The sequence below is a fragment of the Nicotiana tomentosiformis genome, chromosome 3, assembly GCF_000390325.3.
Source record: "Nicotiana tomentosiformis chromosome 3, ASM39032v3, whole genome shotgun sequence".
NCBI lineage: Eukaryota > Viridiplantae > Streptophyta > Magnoliopsida > Solanales > Solanaceae > Nicotiana > Nicotiana tomentosiformis.
The window spans coordinates 45,198,911-45,220,245 of NC_090814.1; the positions used below are offsets into that span (position 1 = coordinate 45,198,911).

Here is a 21,335-nt window from a genome sequence, read left to right on the forward strand (position 1 = left end):
TGCGTGTATGATAGGTTTTTCTTTTCGAGTGGTTCAGGATTGATTTGAAAGAATGACTCTCGATTTGAATGCTTTAAGTTGGAAAAGTTGACCAAGCTTTGACTTCTAGATAAAACTCGAAATTAGATTTTTATGGTTCCAATAGGTTCGTACAATAATTCTGGACTTGTACATATATTCGAATTTGGTTTTCGAGGTTCCTAAAAAAATTCGACACTATTTGTCAAAAGTTGACAATTTGAAGAACTTAAGAGTTTACAAGTTTGACCAAAAGTTGACTTTGATATTGTTGGACTCCAATTGATGTTCTGAGATTTTGGATAGATCTATCTAGTTGAACTGAATTGGTGTGAAAAGTTTGGAAGTAATTCGATATGATGACCCAATAGGTCATTTTGAGTTTTAGCCTTTATTTCTGTATTCCGAGACATTGATTAGCTTCGTTTAGTAATTCTCAATTTGTGTACACAATCCGTGTCTTTTTTTCGAAAACCTTTTATGTGAAAAATTGAAAGAAATGTGAATTTTAGCCTTAAAAATGATTTGAATTGACTACGGTCAATATTTTATGTAAACGGACCCGGATCAGTATTTTGATGGTCCCGATGGGTCCGTATCGTGATTTGGCACTTGGGCTTATGCCAAGAATTGAATTCGGAAGTCCCTAACTTGATTTAACGTGATTTGTTGAAAACTAATAATTTGAAGGCTTAAAGAATTCCTAAGTTTGACCGTAGGTTGACGTTGTTGCTACCGACTTTGGATTTTGGTTCCGGAACTTGGTATAGGTCCATTTCACTATTTACAACTTGTCTGAAAAATTTGGTGTGCAACGAAGTTGATTTGGTATGATTGGAACGCTCGATTGTAAATTTGAATGTTCTTGAGTTTTCCTGAAAATTTCATACATTTTGATATCTGATTCATAGTTCTAGGTGTTATTTTGGTATTTTGATCATGCGAGTGAGTTTGTATGATGTTATTACACTTGTGTGCGTGTTTTTTTCGGAGTCCGAGGGGCTCGGGTGTGTTTCGAATAGGCTACAGATTGATTTTGGACTTAGAAGGATTGTTGGTTTTCATTGTTTCTGATATCTGGTGCTTTGTTCTTCACTATCGCGAAGCTACTCTCGCGATCGCGAAAGGGTAACTGGGGAGGTTTTCTTATATGCAAATGCGGAGAAGAGCTCGAGAACGCGAAGCATTGGAGGGATTACCCTTCGCGAATGCGGCTCTTCACTCGTGAACGCGGTGTGTAAGGTAATTTGGGGGAGGCTGGGGTTTGTTGTGCGCGAACGCGAGCCCAAGCTCATGAACCCGATGGCCAAGGGGGATAGACCATCATGAACGCGAAGGCCATTTTGGCCGCTGCTCTTCACGATCGCGTCAGGTCCTTCGCGAACACGAAGAAGGCCTGACGCCTAGTGACTTAAATATCCCAAAGTCAGGATTTAACCTATTTTTCAGCATTTCCAAGTTTGAGCTCGGCTAGAGGAAATGTTGAAGATAAATTTCATCCCAACTTCACAGGTTAGTATATTTTTACTCGTTTTCTTCCATTTCCATAAACACCCATTGATTTTTAATCTTTAATCTATGCTTTTTCATGGTAGAAATTGGATATTTTGAGAAATTGAGATTTAGACCTCAAATTGAGGTCATATTTTGAAACTAATCACATAATCGGGCTCAGGAGGTGAATGGGTAATTGGGGTTCTGTTCGAATCTTAGGTTTTGACCAAGCGGACCCGGAGTTGACTTTTGTTGAATTTTTTCAAAATCATTAAAGATTGATTCTTTTTCACTCGTGTGTAGTTTCTAAAGCTTATTTTGAATTGTTTGAACTATATTTGGTTAGATTCGATTGGTTTGGAGGCGAATTTTAGAGGAAAGGCCCCGATTGAGCTTTGATTTGATTGCAAAGCGAGGTAAGTGTTGGATCTAACCTTGACATGAGAGAACTAGGAATTTGTGAACTATGTGTTGTGTGGATTATTTGAGAAAATAGTGTATATGCGAGGTGACGAGTGTATATACGCCGTCAAAATATTTGTTCTCCATCTTTTCACGTTATTTCATAAATTATCTTATTCCATGCCTTAATTGTTACATGCTTTATATGCTTTTTATGCCGTAATTTGTTATTCGTCATTTAATTATTCTTGTATTGAGTTGTTCGTCCCTTCCATAACTCCGTGCTTATTTGCTACTTGCCTTAATTATTTTACTTGCACACCTTAATTTTCACGTGCCTTGTTTTATAATATTTGTTGCATCCTTTGATTAGTACGTGGTTCCTTTATTGCCTTGCACTCACACTCTTTGATGGTAGAAATTCTTGTAAATTGAGTTATTGGACTTTTATGTTATATGTAATTAATTGGGGATTGAGTTTTACGCCGCAATGAAAATTGAAGATGATGAACTGAAATGGTAGAATAAGGGAGGATACTTGATATTGATAAATGATGATATTGTGGGGTCGGGTTGCGCGCCGCAATAGATTGTGTACGTGATACTTTATATTGATTATTGATACTATGGTGGAATAAGGGAGGATAGTTGATATTGATAAATGATGATAAGGTGGGATCGGGTTACCCACCGCAACAGATTGTAAACGTGATACTAGATACTGATAAAGGATGTTACGGTGGGATCGGTTTGCATGCTACAACGGATTGTGTGTGTTGTACTTGTTGTTGTTGTGTTAGTTTCAGTATTTTTATATGAGATTACGAGGTTGTTATTCGGGGCTTTCTAATGGTGAAGTTTGAATTCATTTTCATAAACTAACTGTTTTACTTTCATTTCCTATTTTCTTTCCGTGTTGTTGTTGTAGTTATTATTATTATTATTATTATTATTATTATTATTATTATTATTATTATTATTATTATTATTATTATTATTATTATTATTATTATTATTATTATTATTATTATTATTATTATTATTATTATTATTATTATTATTATTATTATTATTATTATTATTATTATTATTATTATTATTATTATTATTATTATTATTATTATTATTATTATTATTATTATTATTATTATTATTATTATTATTATTATTATTATTATTATTATTATTATTATTATTATTATTATTATTATTATTATTATTATTATTATTATTATTATTATTATTATTATTATTATTATTATTATTATTATTATTATTATTATTATTATTATTATTATTATTATTATTATTATTATTATTATTATTATTATTATTATTATTATTATTATTATTATTATTATTATTACTACTACTACTGCGTACAAGTTATTGTAAGTTGCCCGCTTTAGCCTCGTCACTACTTCGTTGAGGTTAGGCTCGACACTTATAGAGTACATGAGGTCGGTTGTACTCATACTACACTCTGCATTTCATGTACAGATGCCGGAGTTGGTCCCGACAACGTTTAGTGAGGTCGCCCAGATCTAGCTACTGGCGGAGACTTGAGGAATAGCTGCACAGTGTTTGCAGCCCTGAAGTCCGCTTTTATACCACCTTAGCTGTTTATTTTGATTCATACATTTATGCTTTTATGCACACTATTATTTGTAGTACTCTAGATGCTTATCTATTCGTGACACCAGTTCTGGGATTGTATTTGGATTTCAGCATTTATTTGTTTTTCACCTTATTTTAGACTATTTAACTTTATTGTGGTAAATTGATTCGGATTGTTAAAAATGTTTAATAATTATATCTAATGTTGGCTTGCCTAGAAAGTAAAATTTTAGGCACCATCACGGTCTCGAGGGTGGGAATTCCTGGTCGTGAGAAGTTGGTATCAGAGCACTAGGTTGCTTAGGTCTCACGAGTCCTGAGCAAGCTTAGGTGAGTCTGGAGGATACGTACAGAGACATCTGTACTTATCTTCTAGAGGCTATGGAGTTTAGGAAAAAATTCACTTCTTTCTTTCTTTATCGGGCGACTTTAGTGTATCATTGATGATTGAACCAACAGATGGCGAGAACAAGAACATCTGCAGCCGAACAGGAGCTGGAGCCCCCGGTGGCAGCTACTACCAGGGGAAGAGGTCGAGATCGAGGTAGAGGTAGAGGCAGAGTTTTGCCTATAGCTCGGGCAGCAACATCCGCAGTGGAGCCTCAGATTGATCATGAAGAGGAGGTCCCAGCCCAGACCACAGCCATCAGACCAGCTTAGTTCCTGAAGGGATTCATAGCCACTCTAGTCCGCTTGGTGGGCTTTATGGAGAGTGTGGCCCTGACCGGTGCATTTCCGGTGGCACCAGCCGTCTCTCAGGCTGGGGGAGGAGCACAGACTCCCGCTACTCACACTTTAAAGCACATGACTCCCCTATATCAAACTCCAGCAGCCCAGCCAGTTAGGGTAGTTCAGGCGGTTGTTGCCGCACAGGCCGGGGATAGGCCTGCTATGTCTTCTGAGGCCTTGATGAGGCTGGATAAGTTTATGTAGCTCTTCCCTGTCCATTTGAGCGCTGCACCTTCTGAGGACCCACGTGACTACTTGGACCATTGCCACGAGGCGTTGCACAACATTGGTATTTTTGAGACCAATGGGGTCGACTTTGCAGTGTTCTAGATGACCGGTTCTGCCAAAAGATGGTGGAGAGACTATGTGTTGACTAAACCAGCTGGAGATATAAAATCCCAAATATTGTCCAAGTCTTACAAGGTATCCAAGTAACTCTAAAAAATGGATATCACTAGCTAGAATAGAAGAAAATAAATCAAAAGTAACTAGCTAGTTATTACATAATGGTAGGATGTAAGGTTCCTTAAGCAACTAGTGCAAGTGAATTCAAAGGCCAAGGGCAATAACCAAATAGTAGCACCTTCAAAGCTCTCACCAAGCGCCAGGTTATGCATTCCACAGGACAAAACTCCCATGAACAAGGCAAATGAGGACTCCAAATAATTACACCACTGCATAGTAGCCATCAAGAAATGCCAGAAGTAGATGTTGATATAGATTGTAATCTGCAAACTGGATTTCCCTCTGTGTGCACAACAACCCACTCTATAGCCAGATATGTAGCCAATATAACAGTACCTAAGATAAGTTCCTGCTAGTCGATAAATCAACAACAACCTGCATAGTAAATGTGAGCAATATAATGTCTTCTCATCTCCAAAATGAGCATGTAACCACACTAATACCATTTGATGATGTTCAAATACTATACAACATCTAAGATTGAACAGCAGTTGCTCTTGAGCTTCAGTTAATGTAATAGTACTATTTCGTATGCTAGGAAAGAAATAGAAGCTGTACCAAACACTATTAGTTATCAGCATAACACCTTGTAATCCTGTAGTTGAGAATAACCTGTTTACCCTAAAGGTACCATACAATGTGTCACTACCTCCAGAATGAGCATGTTGCCATGCTAATACCACTAGGCAGTAGTTACACACCGTACAGATATGAGAGGAAGCATAGGCAAAAGCAACAGGTTGTGACTTCAAAAGGTCTCTCATCAATCTGGAGCTCTTTTATTAGAAACCCTAACCCTAAGGCCAGGAATCTGAGCTTTGTCTATGTTGATCACAGTTTTTCCTTCACTAGGTAATTCATTAAATGAGCTGAAAATGAGGGTACCTGCAAAATAGAAAACAATGTTAGCTAAAAGACCCGCCACAACATTGCCCTCCCTTAGCACATGCTGAAAGAGAACATTGAAGGTGCTCTTCATCTCCTTGATTTTCCTCACTTAAGCCCCTATAGACCAAGGAGACTCCTATTCCCCTTCAATTATCTTCTTCATCACCAAAGAATCAGTGTCAAGGATAAGAGGATGGAGCTGCTTTTTTACACAATAAGATAATCCTTCCAAAATAGCCTCAGCCTCAGCCACAATGTTGGTAATATATCCTATCTTCACTGCCTTGGCATATACTAGATCTCCAGAACAATCCCTCACACAAAAACCAAATGAACTAGGACCTGGATTACCCTTTGAAGCCCCAACAGTGTTGCATTTATACCATCCTTCATAAGGGTACTGCCAAGTTACTCTTCTTGTCACCACCACAAGCTTATATTTTTCAAAGTATGTGATCATATCCGGTCAAAGGAATGGAATGTTTGAAAGCCAAGGATACCTCACCTTTGCTAGAACGTATAGTGTTTTGTTAACTTTATAAACCACCCTATGATATAAAACTGTACCTCCATTCTTCATAGTATTTCTCCTCTTCTAAAGCTCCCAAGTAATAATTGCTGGAACTGCCTGAAATAATGGCCTAAGCTTTGCACAACATCTAGAACTCCACCATGATTTGATCACTTGGTGTACTTGTACCAGATTGACAATAAAACCTGCAGCTTGAAGGAAAATCTTCCAAACTCTATTAGAAGTACTACTTGTTAGGAAGATGTGCTGAAGTGTTTCTTCTACTGGATTCTGGAAGCACCAACATCTAGACACTATTATGTAACCATTTCTCCTCCATAAATCATCAGTAGACAGTTTACTTTGCCATAATCTCCATATGAAAAAACTAATCTTAAAAGGTAGTCCTTTAGTCCACATTAGTTTGAAATATGGCTTTATAGTATCTCTATACCTCAATATATTCCATGCACTGCTCACAGAGAATTTACCTGAAGGGGTTGGCATCCACCTAGGTGTATCCCAGTAGTCATCAGTGTGATCAAAGTGCACTTCCTTCCTTAGATGCTCAGCAATATCCTCTGGGAAAGTTTGATCCAGAAGTTGATCATTCCATCCTTCTTCATCCCTCAATTCTGCCACTTCTTGTAGCTCTTTATTAATATGAAATTCTAGAGGTAGTACATGATACAAGGCCCCAACTCCAGTCCAGTTTTCATGCCATACATTTGTAGATCCTCTATTCATCTCCCATAAGATTTCATGCTCCACTTCCTCCCTTGCCTCCAACATTTTTCTCCATATATGAGAGCCATTTATAAATTGCACCACTGTAGGTATCTCCTTCTTGCATTACTTATTCCATATGATGTTGGACCATAATGATTTTAATGTCCTAAACTTCCACCATAATTTGGCAAACAAAGCTTTTGACACATCAAGTAATGATCTAAAACCTAATCCTCCTTCTTCCTTGGGTAGACATAGGTTCTGCCATTTAGTCCAATGTCTACTTCTTCCTTTGTACTCCAGAAGAATCTAGCAAATGTCTTGTGTAAGTGCTTCAATACATTGCCAGGAGGGTCCAATACTGAGAGTATGTGAGTATGCATGCTTTGGAGCACACCTGAGATCAATGTAGCCTTGCCGCCAAAGGACAGTAATTTCCCTTTCCATGAGTGCAACTTGGCTTTGACCTTTTTGATGAGATCATTGTAATAATCTTTCCTCCTTCTTTTGTAAAAAATTGGATATTCAAGGTAAGTAAATATAAACTCACCTCTTGTAAATTTTGATCACTACATTTGTAGGTTTTCCCCTAAGCCTTATGTCAGTGACTATCTCCTGTGTGAGTAGTATGTTCTAAAATATACTTCTCCCTTTAACAAAACCTGACTCATTGGAGGATATCAATGAAGGTAATATCCTTTCCAATATATCATGTACCACCCTAGAGATCACCTTGTTTATGAACTTACTTAGGCTTATTGGCCTTAAATATAAAAATATTTGCACCAATGTCTTCTTAGGCAGTAGTACTAGGTTGATGTTAGTTATGGATTTTGGCAGTGAAGCACCACTATAAAATAACTGCATTATGTTTAAAATGTCCTCACTTACAATATCCCAGCACTCTTGAAAGAAAATGCTAGTGAAACTATCAGGTCCACTAGCACTGTTACCACATAAAGCATTACTACCTCATTAACTTCTTCTATAGTTAGAATTCTGTATAGCTCCAATTTCAGATCTACACTCACCATAGTAGGAACATTATTCAGTAGCTCAAAATCAGCAAGATCAACATCTTGTGAAAATTATTTCTGGAAAAAGTCTACAGCAGCAGTGGCCATGAGATCTTGTGTTTCAATCCAATCTCCATCTCCATTTTGTATTCTTTTGAGCTGTAACTTCTACCTCTTACCATTAACATGGTTGTGGAAGAACCTTGTGTTTTTGTCCCTTTTAGAGCCAAGTTAATTCCATGTCATTAGCAAGACAGTATAAATTATCCCACAATTCTAATCTTTCAAGAGAAGAACATTTAGCATACACAAATGTCATCATGTTGTGTTTGCCAATGCCCTGATGATACACCTTAATTGTCACCTGCTACTCAGTATCCATCAACAACTCCCATTCAACTACAACATCAAAGAATAGCCATATCTTACCATTAATATTAGATATTGTAGCATCCATACCTAGTCTCCTGCTGTACCACTGAATGTGTCTAGCATTTTGAATTGGTTCCATCAGTGCCACAATGAAGAAGCCATGTTCCCTTTGCATGTTGCCCTCTGAAATGCCTTTTGAGTCCCAACAAGCCTTATATTCCAAATCATTGTCTTAATCATCATTTAGTCATTGAGACATCCCTTTTGGGCACAATTCTTGTAGGTTGCAGTATTTATTTATTCTGTGCTTGTTTCTTCCCTTTCTTCCCACTCCTTGCACAAGCTCCAGTTGACAAATCTCCTTCCCTACCCACAACCTTAAGATTCCCATCAATAGACTCATTATCACCTTCTTCTTCCAGTTGCTATTCCTCTATTATTGCATTGTGTCCATCCACATGAAAAATATTATGTGTAATAATATCATGTAACACTTGATTGGGATATTTCAAAGGAGCATTTATCTGAATTTGTATTGGAAGTCCAGTACCTGAGGCACATGCCATTGGGACTGTCTCAATCACACCTGTACTTATAGGGACAATAGCTTGCTCCATGTGATCTTGCACCACACTTGAATTCTTCAAGACCTCATAATCATGCTCTTGAACAGCTACTGCCTCCTGGATTGCTCGAAATTGTAGTTCATACACTCAACCCAAACTAGGGTTTATTGTAGCAGACTTTACATAAATTACCGTTTTATTGGGATCACTATCCTTGCCACCAACTGTTTGTTGTTATGACCCCATTGTAGCCTCTAAGACCTTCACATTAACATCTTCAACCTGATCACCACCTGAAAGGTCCACCAAAACACCTTCAACATTGGCCAAAACCTCAACAGTTCCGCTAGGGTTTACTGTTATGTTGGCCTGTTTCTTAGATGAATCTGCAGTAGCTGATCCTCCAGTTATTCTAGCTTCATTTGGTGATCCTTTATCATTTCCAGCTGGTTGTATTGAATGCTGCTTTCTAGAACTCAAGCCACCCTCAACCCTAGTTTTTTTAGCACACTAGGGTTTACTGTAGCACCAGTATCAATTTTGCCTAGCAGTTCCTGCGTGTTGCTTCTCTTCTGTTTGGTTGTTGGACTAATATTTGCATCAATTTGAGCCTCTGTATTGTTAACCTCATCACTCCACAATGATCTCCTAATGCCGCCTTCTTGCTTTTCATCATACCTTGCAAATTCTTCATATATTTGAGAGGGTATTGCATGTCATGAATGATTAACATAAACATTGAGCTGTATTAAGTCTTCCTTCTTTACACCAAATCTCCTATGTATCCATTCTATAGTAGATTCTTTTCTAGTACCCTCCACAATCCTTGATTATTTTGATTCCCTTTCTCTGTTAGATTAACTCTCCCATTAGAATTAGGAATTAAGATCTCCTCCTTGTTTGCCTCCTTATTCTCTCCGTTACCTACTTCTAATACATATACTTTTTTATACACCTTTCTTCTTCTTACCCTTGCTTTAATACTGTCATATTGTCACTCTTATTCCACTTATGATATGGACTGGAAATATGAGCATTCTCTAGCTGCTTTTTTTGCTTGGCCTTCTGGGATTCCTTCTCCTACTGCATCATCTCCTTTGCCTTGTCATTACTATTTCCATTGCCATAAGTAATCCTCAACATTGGTTGCTCAATTTCTTCAACTTCAAGAGCATCAAATGTGTTTTTTGTGACCACTGCTGCTTCTTCTTTGTTCTTACCTTTCATATTGTCCACTTCTTGATCCTTTGGAGCTTCAATAATATGACCCCTCTTGTCTCTTTGATATTTGTTTTGCCTCCGTTGCATCCACTCTTGTTTAGATGGATTAGGTATGGGTTTCCCAAGCACCTTACCATTGGAAAGTACTTTAGTAGCATTAGCTGCAGTACCTACCAATTCCTTTTCTCTACTTTGATCCTCCACAACTTCTTTAACTTTTTATGTAACTCCGGATGTATCACCCAACAATATACTTCACTATGACCTTGCTTCTTACATGTTTTACAATACTTTGGCATGTAATCATACTTGATCCTTATCCACTTTGATTACTCAGGTCCAATATTATCCTCTTCCTCCATAATTTTGATTCTTTGAGAAAATTTAGCTAATAAATTCACCTCTACTTTAACCTTTGCACAAATAGGCCTAGTACCATTTTGTGTGGCTAAATCAATGTGTAATGGTTTTCCTACTGCACTAGCCAACGAAAACACAAATTCCTTACCAAAGAAATTAAGAGGTAGTTCAGGAAAACTAATCCACACTATTGCAATAGGAGTTTTCTCATCAGGAATCCACCAAGGGTTCCACTTTGTACATTTCATCTGCCACATCTCCCCTTATGCTTTCAAATAAAAAGCAGGCTTTGACAACAAGTGAGCATAATCTTCTAACAAGGACAACCTGATCAATACATAGTTGTCTTCAATAAGACAAACAGAACACGCACCTTTACATCACATTTTATTGGCATTGCCTTACATAGTTCATTGATCACTGGTTTACAAGATGAGAATTTGTCAAGCACTGCTAGTGTCAATATTTGTTGTATTATAGATTGGTTTACGTCAGCTTTCTTCCATTTAATCACAGGTTCACTATGGAAATATTTCACTATTTTGATGGGAACGATGGGTAGGGTTTGTAAGGTTAAGGTTTGCATGGGGGCATTTAATGAACTTGGTTGTAATAATTATGTGTAATTTGTGGGTGGATTAGGGTTTGTAGTGATTGTTTGGGGATGTGGGGATGGTAGCGACGACTGACCAGCCTCAAGAGGAGGCTGGCCAGTGGACGAAGAAGCCATTATTGGCCTGCTCAAGCTTCAAAAAAGAGTCGCCAATCGCTAGGATTCAATCGCTAGTACACCCAAGTGTTTTGGTTCCCGTTTTTCTGTTTCGATGCCGCCTTCACTTACATGGGATCAATTTTCACAGTTATTTCTAGAGAAGTTCATTCCTTTTACTCTGAGAGAGGAGTATCATAGGTAGTTTGAGCGCCTTCATTAGAGTGGCATGAAAGTCACCCAGTATGAGACTCGATTTGTGGACCTAGCTCGCCATGCCATTGTCTTGCTCCCTACTGAGAGGGACAAAGTGAAGAGATTCATTGATGGGCTCACTTTCAGTATCTAGCTACAGATGGTCAAGGAGACCAAAGATGATATTTCTTTCTAGAGTGCCGTAGAGATTGCTAGACGGATAGAGATGGTTTGTGGTCAGGAGAGGGGGCCAGTTTCTGATAAGAGGCCTCGTCATTTCAGTGGTTTTAGTGGTGCTCATCTGGAGGCAAGGGTACCTTTGGTAGAGGCCATCCTCCTATGCCATTTCAGTTAGTGCTTCGGCATCCCACAATGCTTTGGGTAGTCTTGGTCCTTATGTATCTCATCCTAGATAGCTAGCCTATAGTGCACCATCAGCTCCTATTAGTGCGCCTCCGATCCAGAGCTACCATCGAGGCTATACGCCCCATTCGTGTTAGTTTCAGCTTCAGCAGTCACAACATTCAGATGGGTGTTTTGAGTGTGGGGGTACATGTCACATCAGGAGCTACTGTCCTAGATTGTTGATCAGCATGCGACAACAGAGTTCTCGTGCCATGGCTCCGGCACCGACTGCTTCACCGCCCGCTTAGCCAGCTAAAGGTAGGGGTTAGGCTGCCAGAGGTGGAGTTCAGGCCATTAGAGGTGGAGGTTAGGCTATTAGAGGTGGAGGCCAGCCAACTAGAGGCCGTCCGAGAGGCGTAGGTCAGGGTGGTGGGGCCCAGCCCTATTTTTATGCATTCCCAGCTAGACCTGAGGCCGAGTCATCTGACGTCATTATCACAAGTATTGTTCCAGTTTGCCATAGAGATGCTTCAGTTCTATTTGATCCAGGCTCTACTTATTCCTGTGCGTCATCCTATTTTACTTCATATCTGGTTGTGCCTCGTGATTCTTTGAGGGCTCCTATGTATGCGTCCATGCCTATGGGAGATTCTATTATTGTAGACCATGTCTATCGCTCATGTGTGATTACTATTGGGAGTCTCGAGACTAGTGTAGATCTCCTACTTCTTGATATGGTAGAGTTTGATGTTATTTTTGGCACGGATTGACAGTCACCTTATCATGCTATACTGGATTGTCACGCTAAGACGGTGACCTTATCCATGCCGGGGTTTCCTCTATTAGAGTGGAGAGGGACTCCTAGCCATTCTACCAGCAATGCTTTTTCTTATGTGAAGGCTCGACGTATGGTCGAGAAGGGATGTCTAGCTTATTTGGCCTATATTCATGATTCTAGTGCAAAAGTTCCTTCTATGGACTCAATACCTGTTGTACGTGAGTTTTCAGAGGTGTTTCCTGCAGATCTATTGGGAATGCCACCCGACATAGATATTGACTTTTGTAATGACTTGGCTCGGGGCACTCAACACATTTCTATTCCACCATACCATATGGCCCCGCCTGAATTGAAGGAACTAAAGGAGCAATTGCAAGATATACTTGATAATGGATTCATTAGACCTAGTGTCTCGCCTTGGGGTGCGCCTGTGTTGTTCGTGAAGGAGAAGGATGGTTCGATGAGAATGTGCATAGACTATCGGCAGTGAAACAAAGTCACTATCAAGAACAAGTATCCGTTGGCGAGGATTGATGACTTATTTGATTAGCTTCAGGGTGCCAAAGTTTTTTCTAAGATTGATTTGAGGTCTGGCTACCACCAGTTGAATATTAGGGTATCAGATGTCCCTAAGACAGCTTTCTGGACTCGGTATGGGCATTATGAGTTTATAGTGATGTCATTTGGCTTGATAAATACCCCAACATCATTTATGGATTTGATGAACCAGGTATTTAAGACCTATTTGGATTCTTTTGTGATTGTATTCATTGATGATATCTTGATCTACTCCCGCAATTGAGAGGAGCATGAGCAGGATCTTCGGATTGTACTTCAGACTCTCAGAGATAGTAAGTTATATGCCAAGTTTTCAAAGTGTGAGTTTTGTTTGGATTAAGTTTCCTTTTTGGGGCATGTTGTATCGGCCGAGGGCATTAAACAACCCTGCATCTGCAACACCCCATCATCATCTTACCCTTTTGGAGGCATTACCTCTACGGCGTGTCGTGTGAGGTGTTCATGGATCATTGGAGACTAGAGTATTTGTTCAAGTAAAATGATATCAACTTGAGGCAGAAGAGGTGGTTGGAGCTGTTAAAAGACTATGATATCACAATTTTGTATCATCCCGGGAAGGCCAATATGTAAGGACCCGTAAAAATTTTTAAACCAAAAACTCGGGGTTTCGTGGTGCCAAGATAGATTCCTGCGTTATTATAATAGAAATTCTTTGCGGCGAGCTTACGAGCCGCTGTTTGGATTTTTTGATTGAACGGTACCCTACAGACTTAGAGGAAAATGTTTCACAGAAGAACACGTTTCTGCGGCCCATTATGCAGCCGTATAACCACTCCGCGGACCGCATAATGGCCGTAGAGTGAAGAAATAATTGGCCAATCTTGAGGCCAGTTATGCGGCCCAATTATGCGATCACATAATCGCTTTGCGGGCCACATACTGATCGCATATCTGCTTGAACTTTTGCAAAGGGGAGTTCTGGGGTACCTGAGGGCTATTTTTGCGGTCACTTTGCGGACCGCATAACCATTATGCGGTCGCATATGCCACCGCAGACCTGTGTCGGGGCACCCATTTTCTTAATTTATAACCCGACCCCCATTCCGTTAAAACACCCCTTTTGACTAGTTTGAGCCCATTTTCTGATATTTTCTAGAGAGAGAGAGAGAGAGTTCTAGAGGGAGGGCCTAATTTTCATCAAATTGATCTTCAATCATCACTTAAAGCTTTGGAAATATTCAAGTAGGGCAACGAATTCTTCATCCTAAAAGGTAAGACTTCATCACCCCAGCTCTTAATTCCAAACATAGCTATAATGGGGTACTAGTGTGATACTTCATGGGGATGGGGGTGATTACATTGCATGCATGTAAGATAAAAGGGTGTAGGGAGAATGCAAGCTAAGAATGGAGACGAATGGGTTATGAAAGATAAAACCTCCCATGAAAGAACCTTGAAACCTTAATACACACTTAGTATTTGATAAAATGTTCAAGTGGGCTAAAACCATGAATGTCTTCCTAATTTTGGTTCAACTTGTTATATTGCAAAAAAATAGATTGAGGTTGCTAAGAGTTCCGGATAATTGTTGAGTCAAAGAAGCTCGATTGAGGTATGTATGGCTAACTCTCTTCTTCTTGGAATCGAACTCCTGGTGTCCGAATAATTGGTGTAAGTTCCGACTTGATCATACTAGAATTGTTTTCCTTAGTGTGTTGGGTTGAAAGATTCATACTCCCTAATTGTTCTAGATGTTTACCATGTCATCATGCTATTTGAGAACGTAATTATGATTTTCCAAGCTCCTTCCCTTATGTGTTCAATGCCTTATGTGATGGTACTTATCGACATGAATGATGATGTTATTTGAACGAATGAAAAGGGAAAGACTTGAATTGTAAAATGTGCCCAAGTGCCGGGAACTACTTAATAAATGCGGCTGTTTGTGCCATGTAATGAAAGATGGGGAAAAAAATGTGAATTGAGTGAACAATTGAAAGAGGTTATGTCTCAAATGAGATGGCTTAGCCGATCGGGCCAAGATCGGACGCCATGCTGTACACATGGTGGCATTTGTGTTGGAATTAATGATTTACATTGTGGATATGGATATGTCTCACTTGAGATGGCTTAGCTGGTCGGGCCGAGACCGGACTCCATGTAAAAACACGGTGGCATTGTGAGTTGTGGCACTTGGCACTAAAGATTAGTAATCTAAAAAGACGGAAAGATTAACTCTGAAAGTATGTGATCTTTACTTGGTGTTTCTTTGTATTTTGTGAAGCACTTTTTGACAATTATGACTGTCTTCTCTTTGTTTCACTGTTCATTCTACTAAGATTGGTATTTGCTCTTACATACTAGTACTATTCGACAGTACTAACGTCCCTTTTGCCGGGGCGCTACATCTTTGAATGGATATAGGTGGTTCCATCGCAGATAGCGCTGATCGCAGATAGTGGTGCTCTCTTTCTCTCCTCGAAGCAGTCTTGGTAAGCCCCATTTCTTCCAGGGGTCATGTAGTTCTTCTTTTGTATGAGTTTTCACATTTTGAGGTATAGCCGGGGCTTTGTTGCCGGCATTGTCATGTTGGTCTTTTGTACATTTAGTGGCTCCGTAGATGTTTATGTGGGTCATGTATGGATGTCAGGGTGGTCATTAGATCAAGTTGTATTTTGAAACTCGTTTCCACTAAATTGTAAACTATATGTGCTTTTGGAAACTTAACTATGGCATAATATTTATAAGGAAAAATGAACTAGCAACATTTATATATTTATATAACTGATCTCTCCCATGTTTAACAAATGGTGATGCATTCCCTTTTTGGATTATGAATGAGTCGGGTAGGAAAAGTTTAATAGGCTTGCTCGACCGGGTTAACTCAGTTGAGCGCCGGTCGTGCTCCCTGAGGTTGGGGCGTGACAAACTTGGTATTAGAGCCTAAGGTTTTAAAGTGTCCTAGGATGTCTCGAAGCCGTGTCTAGTAGAGCCCTTCTTATCGGTGTGTTGTCGACCACATCCATAATTAGGGGGCTACTTGGACATTTAGGAATGATACCCTTCATTGTTGTTCTATATCGTGCGATAGAGTGGAATGTGAGGTTGTTTTCCTCTAACTTGTGCATTGTTCTAACTTTCAGTAAATGGCACATAAGAAGAGAGCGATAATCGGCCAAGAAGCCAATGCCACCCCAGGAGTGGCTATTGATCCCCTACTTGATAATGCGGGTGAGGATAATCCCCCTACTATCACACTTCCTGATTCGTCTACTCCAGAACAGACTACCCCAGTTCCTAAACCTGCGGAGGGTGCCACAATCCCTCCCGCCGATATACCTGTTCCACCTCCAGCCCTATCTCTCGGTCCTGGTATTTTTGATGGGGATCTTAGGGGAGCTATTTAGATGCTGACTCAGTTAGTAGCTTCCCAGGCTCAGAGGTCAAATGTTGCACCCACCTCATTTGGCTTGCAAGGAGATTCTTCCGGTTCTAGGGTAAACATATTCCTTCAGTTAGACCCTCCAATGTTCACAGGTACTGGTCCCGGGGCAGACTCTCAGGATTTCATTGATGAGATGCATAAGACTCTCCGAGTTATGCATGCTACAGAGACAGAGGGAGTAGAGTTAGCCTCCTATCGTCTGAAAAGGGTGGTATATTCCTGGTTTGAGATGTGGGAGGATTCCCGTGAGGAGGGGAGCCCTCCGGCGAGATGGAGTGAGTTTGCAGATGCCTTCATAGACCATTTCTTGCCTGCCGAGACTAAGGCAGCCTGTGCTATGGAGTTTGAGACCCATAAATAGGGTAGAAAGAGTGTGTGGGAGTATCACATGGAGTTCGTGCGCCTGTCAAAGTATGCTATTCATATGATGCTGACTATGGAGGCTAGGGTGCGTCGATTTGTGCAGGGCCTTAGCCCTTTGGTTATTAATGAGGCTGCTACAGCTGCTCTAAATTCTGACATGAACTATGGAAAGATGGTGGCATTTGCCCAAGCTACGAAGGCTCGAAAGTTAAAGATCAGGATAGAACGGGAAAGTAGTAGTAGGGCCCGATCAGTGGGCAACCTTGGGGATTCATTCGGAGGTGGGAGATCAGCTTTTTGGGGAGGATCATCAAGGCCGTCCCAGTCTTATGCTCAGTCTTCAGCTAGTGCCCCGTCATCAGGGCACGGTCAGCAAGGGAGTCGCTTTAGGCCCGGTCAGGGCAGTAGGGGTCCCACCATCAGGGCCGATCAGGAGGGAGATTCTAGCAGCAGCAGAGGGCCCCATGCCCTAAGTGTGAGAGGATACATTCGGGAGTCTGCTACCTGGACATGCCAGTATGTTACGGATGTGGAATGAGAGGCCATATTCAGAGGGAGTATTGTGCATCCCGTCAGGGTGCAGGAAGACCGAGAATCCATCCACATTGGCCACACATATCCGGCCCTGCATCCGCAACACCCCATCATCTCCTATAGAAACCTCATTGGCATTCCCCTGCTGCACTGTGTCCTTAAGGACAAGCAAATAGTAGTCATCATACTAACGCGCTTTGATTCCATTTTACAAAGAAGATCGAGAAACTATGCAAGCAAGAACCCAACTAGGCTCCGAAATATACATCCTCACAAGCTGATTGGCCAAAGCCTGAACATCCATGGCTAGTGGCCTCTGTGCTGCTGGTAAATATTCAAATCTGCCCATACTCTTAGCTAGTGTCACAGTCTTGGCATGACAATCCAGAATAGCGTGATAGGGCAAAAACCAATCCATGCCCAAGATCACGTCAAAATGTACCATACCGAGTAGCAATAGATCAACTATGGTCTCATAACCGCCAATAGTGACCAAACACGATCGATAAACACTGTCTACAATAATAATATCTCCCACAGACATGGACACATATACATGACCACTCAAAGAATCACGGGATATCTCCAAATACAGAGCAAAGTAAGTTGACACCTATGAATAAGTGGAACCTGGATCAAATAAGACTGATGCATCCCTAGGACAGACCGAAACAATACCTGTGATGACCGCATCCGACGCAACTGCCTCCATCCTACCACGGAAGCATAGAAACAAGCCTGGCCTCCCCCTCTAGGGTGACCTCTACCCACCTGACCTCCACCCCTAGCTGGCGATGCAGGTGGAGCGGCAACTGGAGAAACAACCATGGCATGTGAACCTTGTGGACCCTGTGTAATCCATGGAGACTGTATAGTCTGTGGAGGTGCACCCTTCTTAAGTCTGGGACAGTCCCTAACCATATGTCTGGTATTACAACACTCGAAACAAGGTTTCGATGGGCGTGGCTGCTGAAACTAACTCCGGCCTAGTTGGCTGGACTGACCGCTGAAGGCACCCAGTGTAGGAGGTGCACTAGATAGTGGCTGTGCACAACTGGCCGACTCATATATCCTCTGCCATGACGAGCTAAAATTGTAGTGTGGCTACCACTAAATCCTCCAGTACCTCAAAGCCTCTTGACCTCCTGGTCTTCTCTCTCTCGGCCCTCCATACCCTCCATCCTCCGTACGATCTCTACCAACTGCTGAAATGGAGTATATGTCTCCAACTCCCAAACCATACTGAACCTAAGACCATACGTGAACCCCTTGATGAATCTGCAGACTCGCTCTTTGATAGTAGAAACCAAGGCAGGTGCATATCGAGACAACTCACTGAATCTGATGGCATACACTGATACTAACATAGTCCCCTAACACAACTGCTCAAACTATGTGCGCCATACCTTTTGAAGGGTCTGGGGAACAAATTCTCTCCAAAATATCTTAGAAAACCGAGCCCAAGTGAGTGGGGCTGCATCAGCTGGCCTACCCTCCTTGTAAGCTTGCCACCACCTATATGCTGCTCCTAATAGCTGAAATGTAGTAAAAGCAGCCCCGCTTACCTCCACAATACCCATGGTGCAGAGAATACAATGGCACTTCTCTATAAAACCCTGCGTATCCTCAGTAGTTGTGCCACTGAAAGTAGGAGGATCATACTTTTGGAACCTCTCAAGTCTCCTCTGCTCCTCCTCAGATACCTCCGGCCTGACCTCAAGCTGAACCGGGATAACGGACTGGGTTGGCATGACTGCCGGCACTTGGTCAATATGGACCCACTGCTCTAGGGTATGGTCCACGGGAGTCTAAGGTTCTCCCCCAGCCTGAGACATAGCTGGTGCAAGGGGGATTTATGCTCAGAAACTGTGCTAGGGTCTCCTGAAGTCTAAGGGTAACAACAGGCATCTTGGGTGCTTGTCCCCCAACCGAAGCTACTAGTGGCTGCTCGGGCAGGTGCTCTGGCTGCAACACTTACCCCTCCTCAGCCTCTACCCCGACCATGTCCTCTTGCGTCTCCAGTAGAGGGTGCAGGTATTTGATCATCTGATCCAGCAGTGTGTGTCCTCACCATTTATGAGAGAATAGAAAGACAAAGGCTGAGATCTCGAAATCAACAATTCGCACGATAAGGAATCAAAGAAGTGAAATTTTCCTAATAGTTTCGTAGACTCTCGAAGATAAGTACAGACGCATCCGTACCGATCTACAAGACTCTACTAAACCTGCTTATGGCGCGTAATAGCCATGAACCTAGAGCTCTGATACCAACTTGTCACGACCCCAAAATCCCACTTGAGGTAGTCGTGATTGCACTTAGTCTCTAAGACTAGGTAAGCCTAACATACAAGGGAATTTGACAAAAATAACGACTAAGGATATTAAATAAAGCCAATAAGTCTCATGAATACATCAATACTGAATTACAGTCACAATATTTCACAAAACCCGATGGAACTGAGTCATAAACTCTAAGAGATACAATAGAACTCTCAAAATACAACACTGTTTAATGAGAAAATAAATAGTAGAAAACAGTGGTAGAAGGCAACTCCGAGGCATGCAGGCGTCAAGCACGTATACCTTGAAGTCTCCAAAATAGCTAGTCCAATCACTAGCGTCTCACACGAGCGAAAGTAACTGGTTCTACACAAAAATGTCCAGAAGCATAGCATCAGTACTACACAACGGTACCTAGTAAGTATCAAGCCTAACCTCGGTATAGTAGTGACGAGGCCAGGTCAAGACACCTACTAGGACAAAGAAAAACTAAATAGAGTATAATATAATCTAATAACAGAAAACAAGGAAATAAATGACAACAAAGTAGTACAATAATGTAAGGCTAACAACAGATATTACCGCACTTAATGGACAACAAGAATGAGCATATGATAAGAACAACCAGTAATCAAATACAACCAAATACAAGTAAAACAAATGAAGGAATAACAAAAACCGTTCAACCAACAAGCCTTTTTAACATAGAATGTACACATTTTACAGTTTACAATCTCAATCTTCCTTATATCTCCGCGTGAGCCTTGCATTTGTATTTTTGAAAATATTTTTCCCGAAATAGCTTCCCGTGCTTTAGCCCCCTTATCTCACCGCATGGCTTCAAGTAATTCCCTTACTAGAAACACACGTATAAATCCCACCTTATCTCGCCGCATGCATATCAACCCCTATCTTTATACCACTGCACAACACATAGCCCAAGGCTCAACCTCAATGTCTACAAAATCTCAATAGCAACAACGGAATGTGAAACAACTTAAAAGGAAAGATATCTCAACCATTAACAATTTCAACCTCATTGTTTAATAGATTTCACAACTACGACATTCAATAACTCAACAATGAAGATATTCCCATTAAATGTCAACTTTCAATTCAAATACATGAAATAAGCTTAACAATGAAAGAGATAACAACTAAGACTACATGCATGAGATTAGCACAACAATGGAAGGAATGGCATTAAACAACTAATAAAAGTAAATGCACGTAAGAGTAACTAATGGAAACAAGAATATATAATGATAATTCCAATTAAACCATGTGATAATAAAATTATCAACGAAAGATAGAACAAATAATAATAACTTCAATTAAGTGCTTATAAATAAGCTAAGAGTCTAAACTAGTCAAATACAACATGAAAACCCCTGTATACACTTGTCACCTCATGTACACGTCTTTCACATAATTCGAATAGTAAAAACAATTCAAATCCTAAGGGGTAGTTCTCCCACACAATGTTAGACAAGGTACTTACCTCAAACAAACAAATTAATCCACTAATAAGCCCTTCTCGTGCAAATCCAACTCTGGAAGGGTCGAATCTAGCCAAAATAACTTAATTCCATCTATAATATCCATAGGAAACAATTCCAAATGATAAAGCTAAAGTATTGAATCAAATATGCAAAGTCAACCTAAAAGGTCAACCCGGGCCCACACGCCCGAACCTAGCAAAATTTACAAATTCCGAACACCCATTCAATAACGAGTATAACCATACTAGTTTCATCCAATTCCATCTACAAATCGACC

The 21,335-nt window shown here is 40.6% G+C and overlaps 1 protein-coding gene across 1 annotated transcript; it reads right to left on the reverse strand.

The window, feature by feature from the left end:
* Positions 1-6,208: 6,208 nt before the first annotated feature.
* Positions 6,209-6,916, reverse strand: LOC138907734 (uncharacterized). The gene has a single exon (XM_070198341.1). It carries the CDS (start codon positions 6,914-6,916, stop codon positions 6,209-6,211), a length of 708 nt encoding a protein of 235 aa, XP_070054442.1.
* Positions 6,917-21,335: the final 14,419 nt, after the last annotated feature.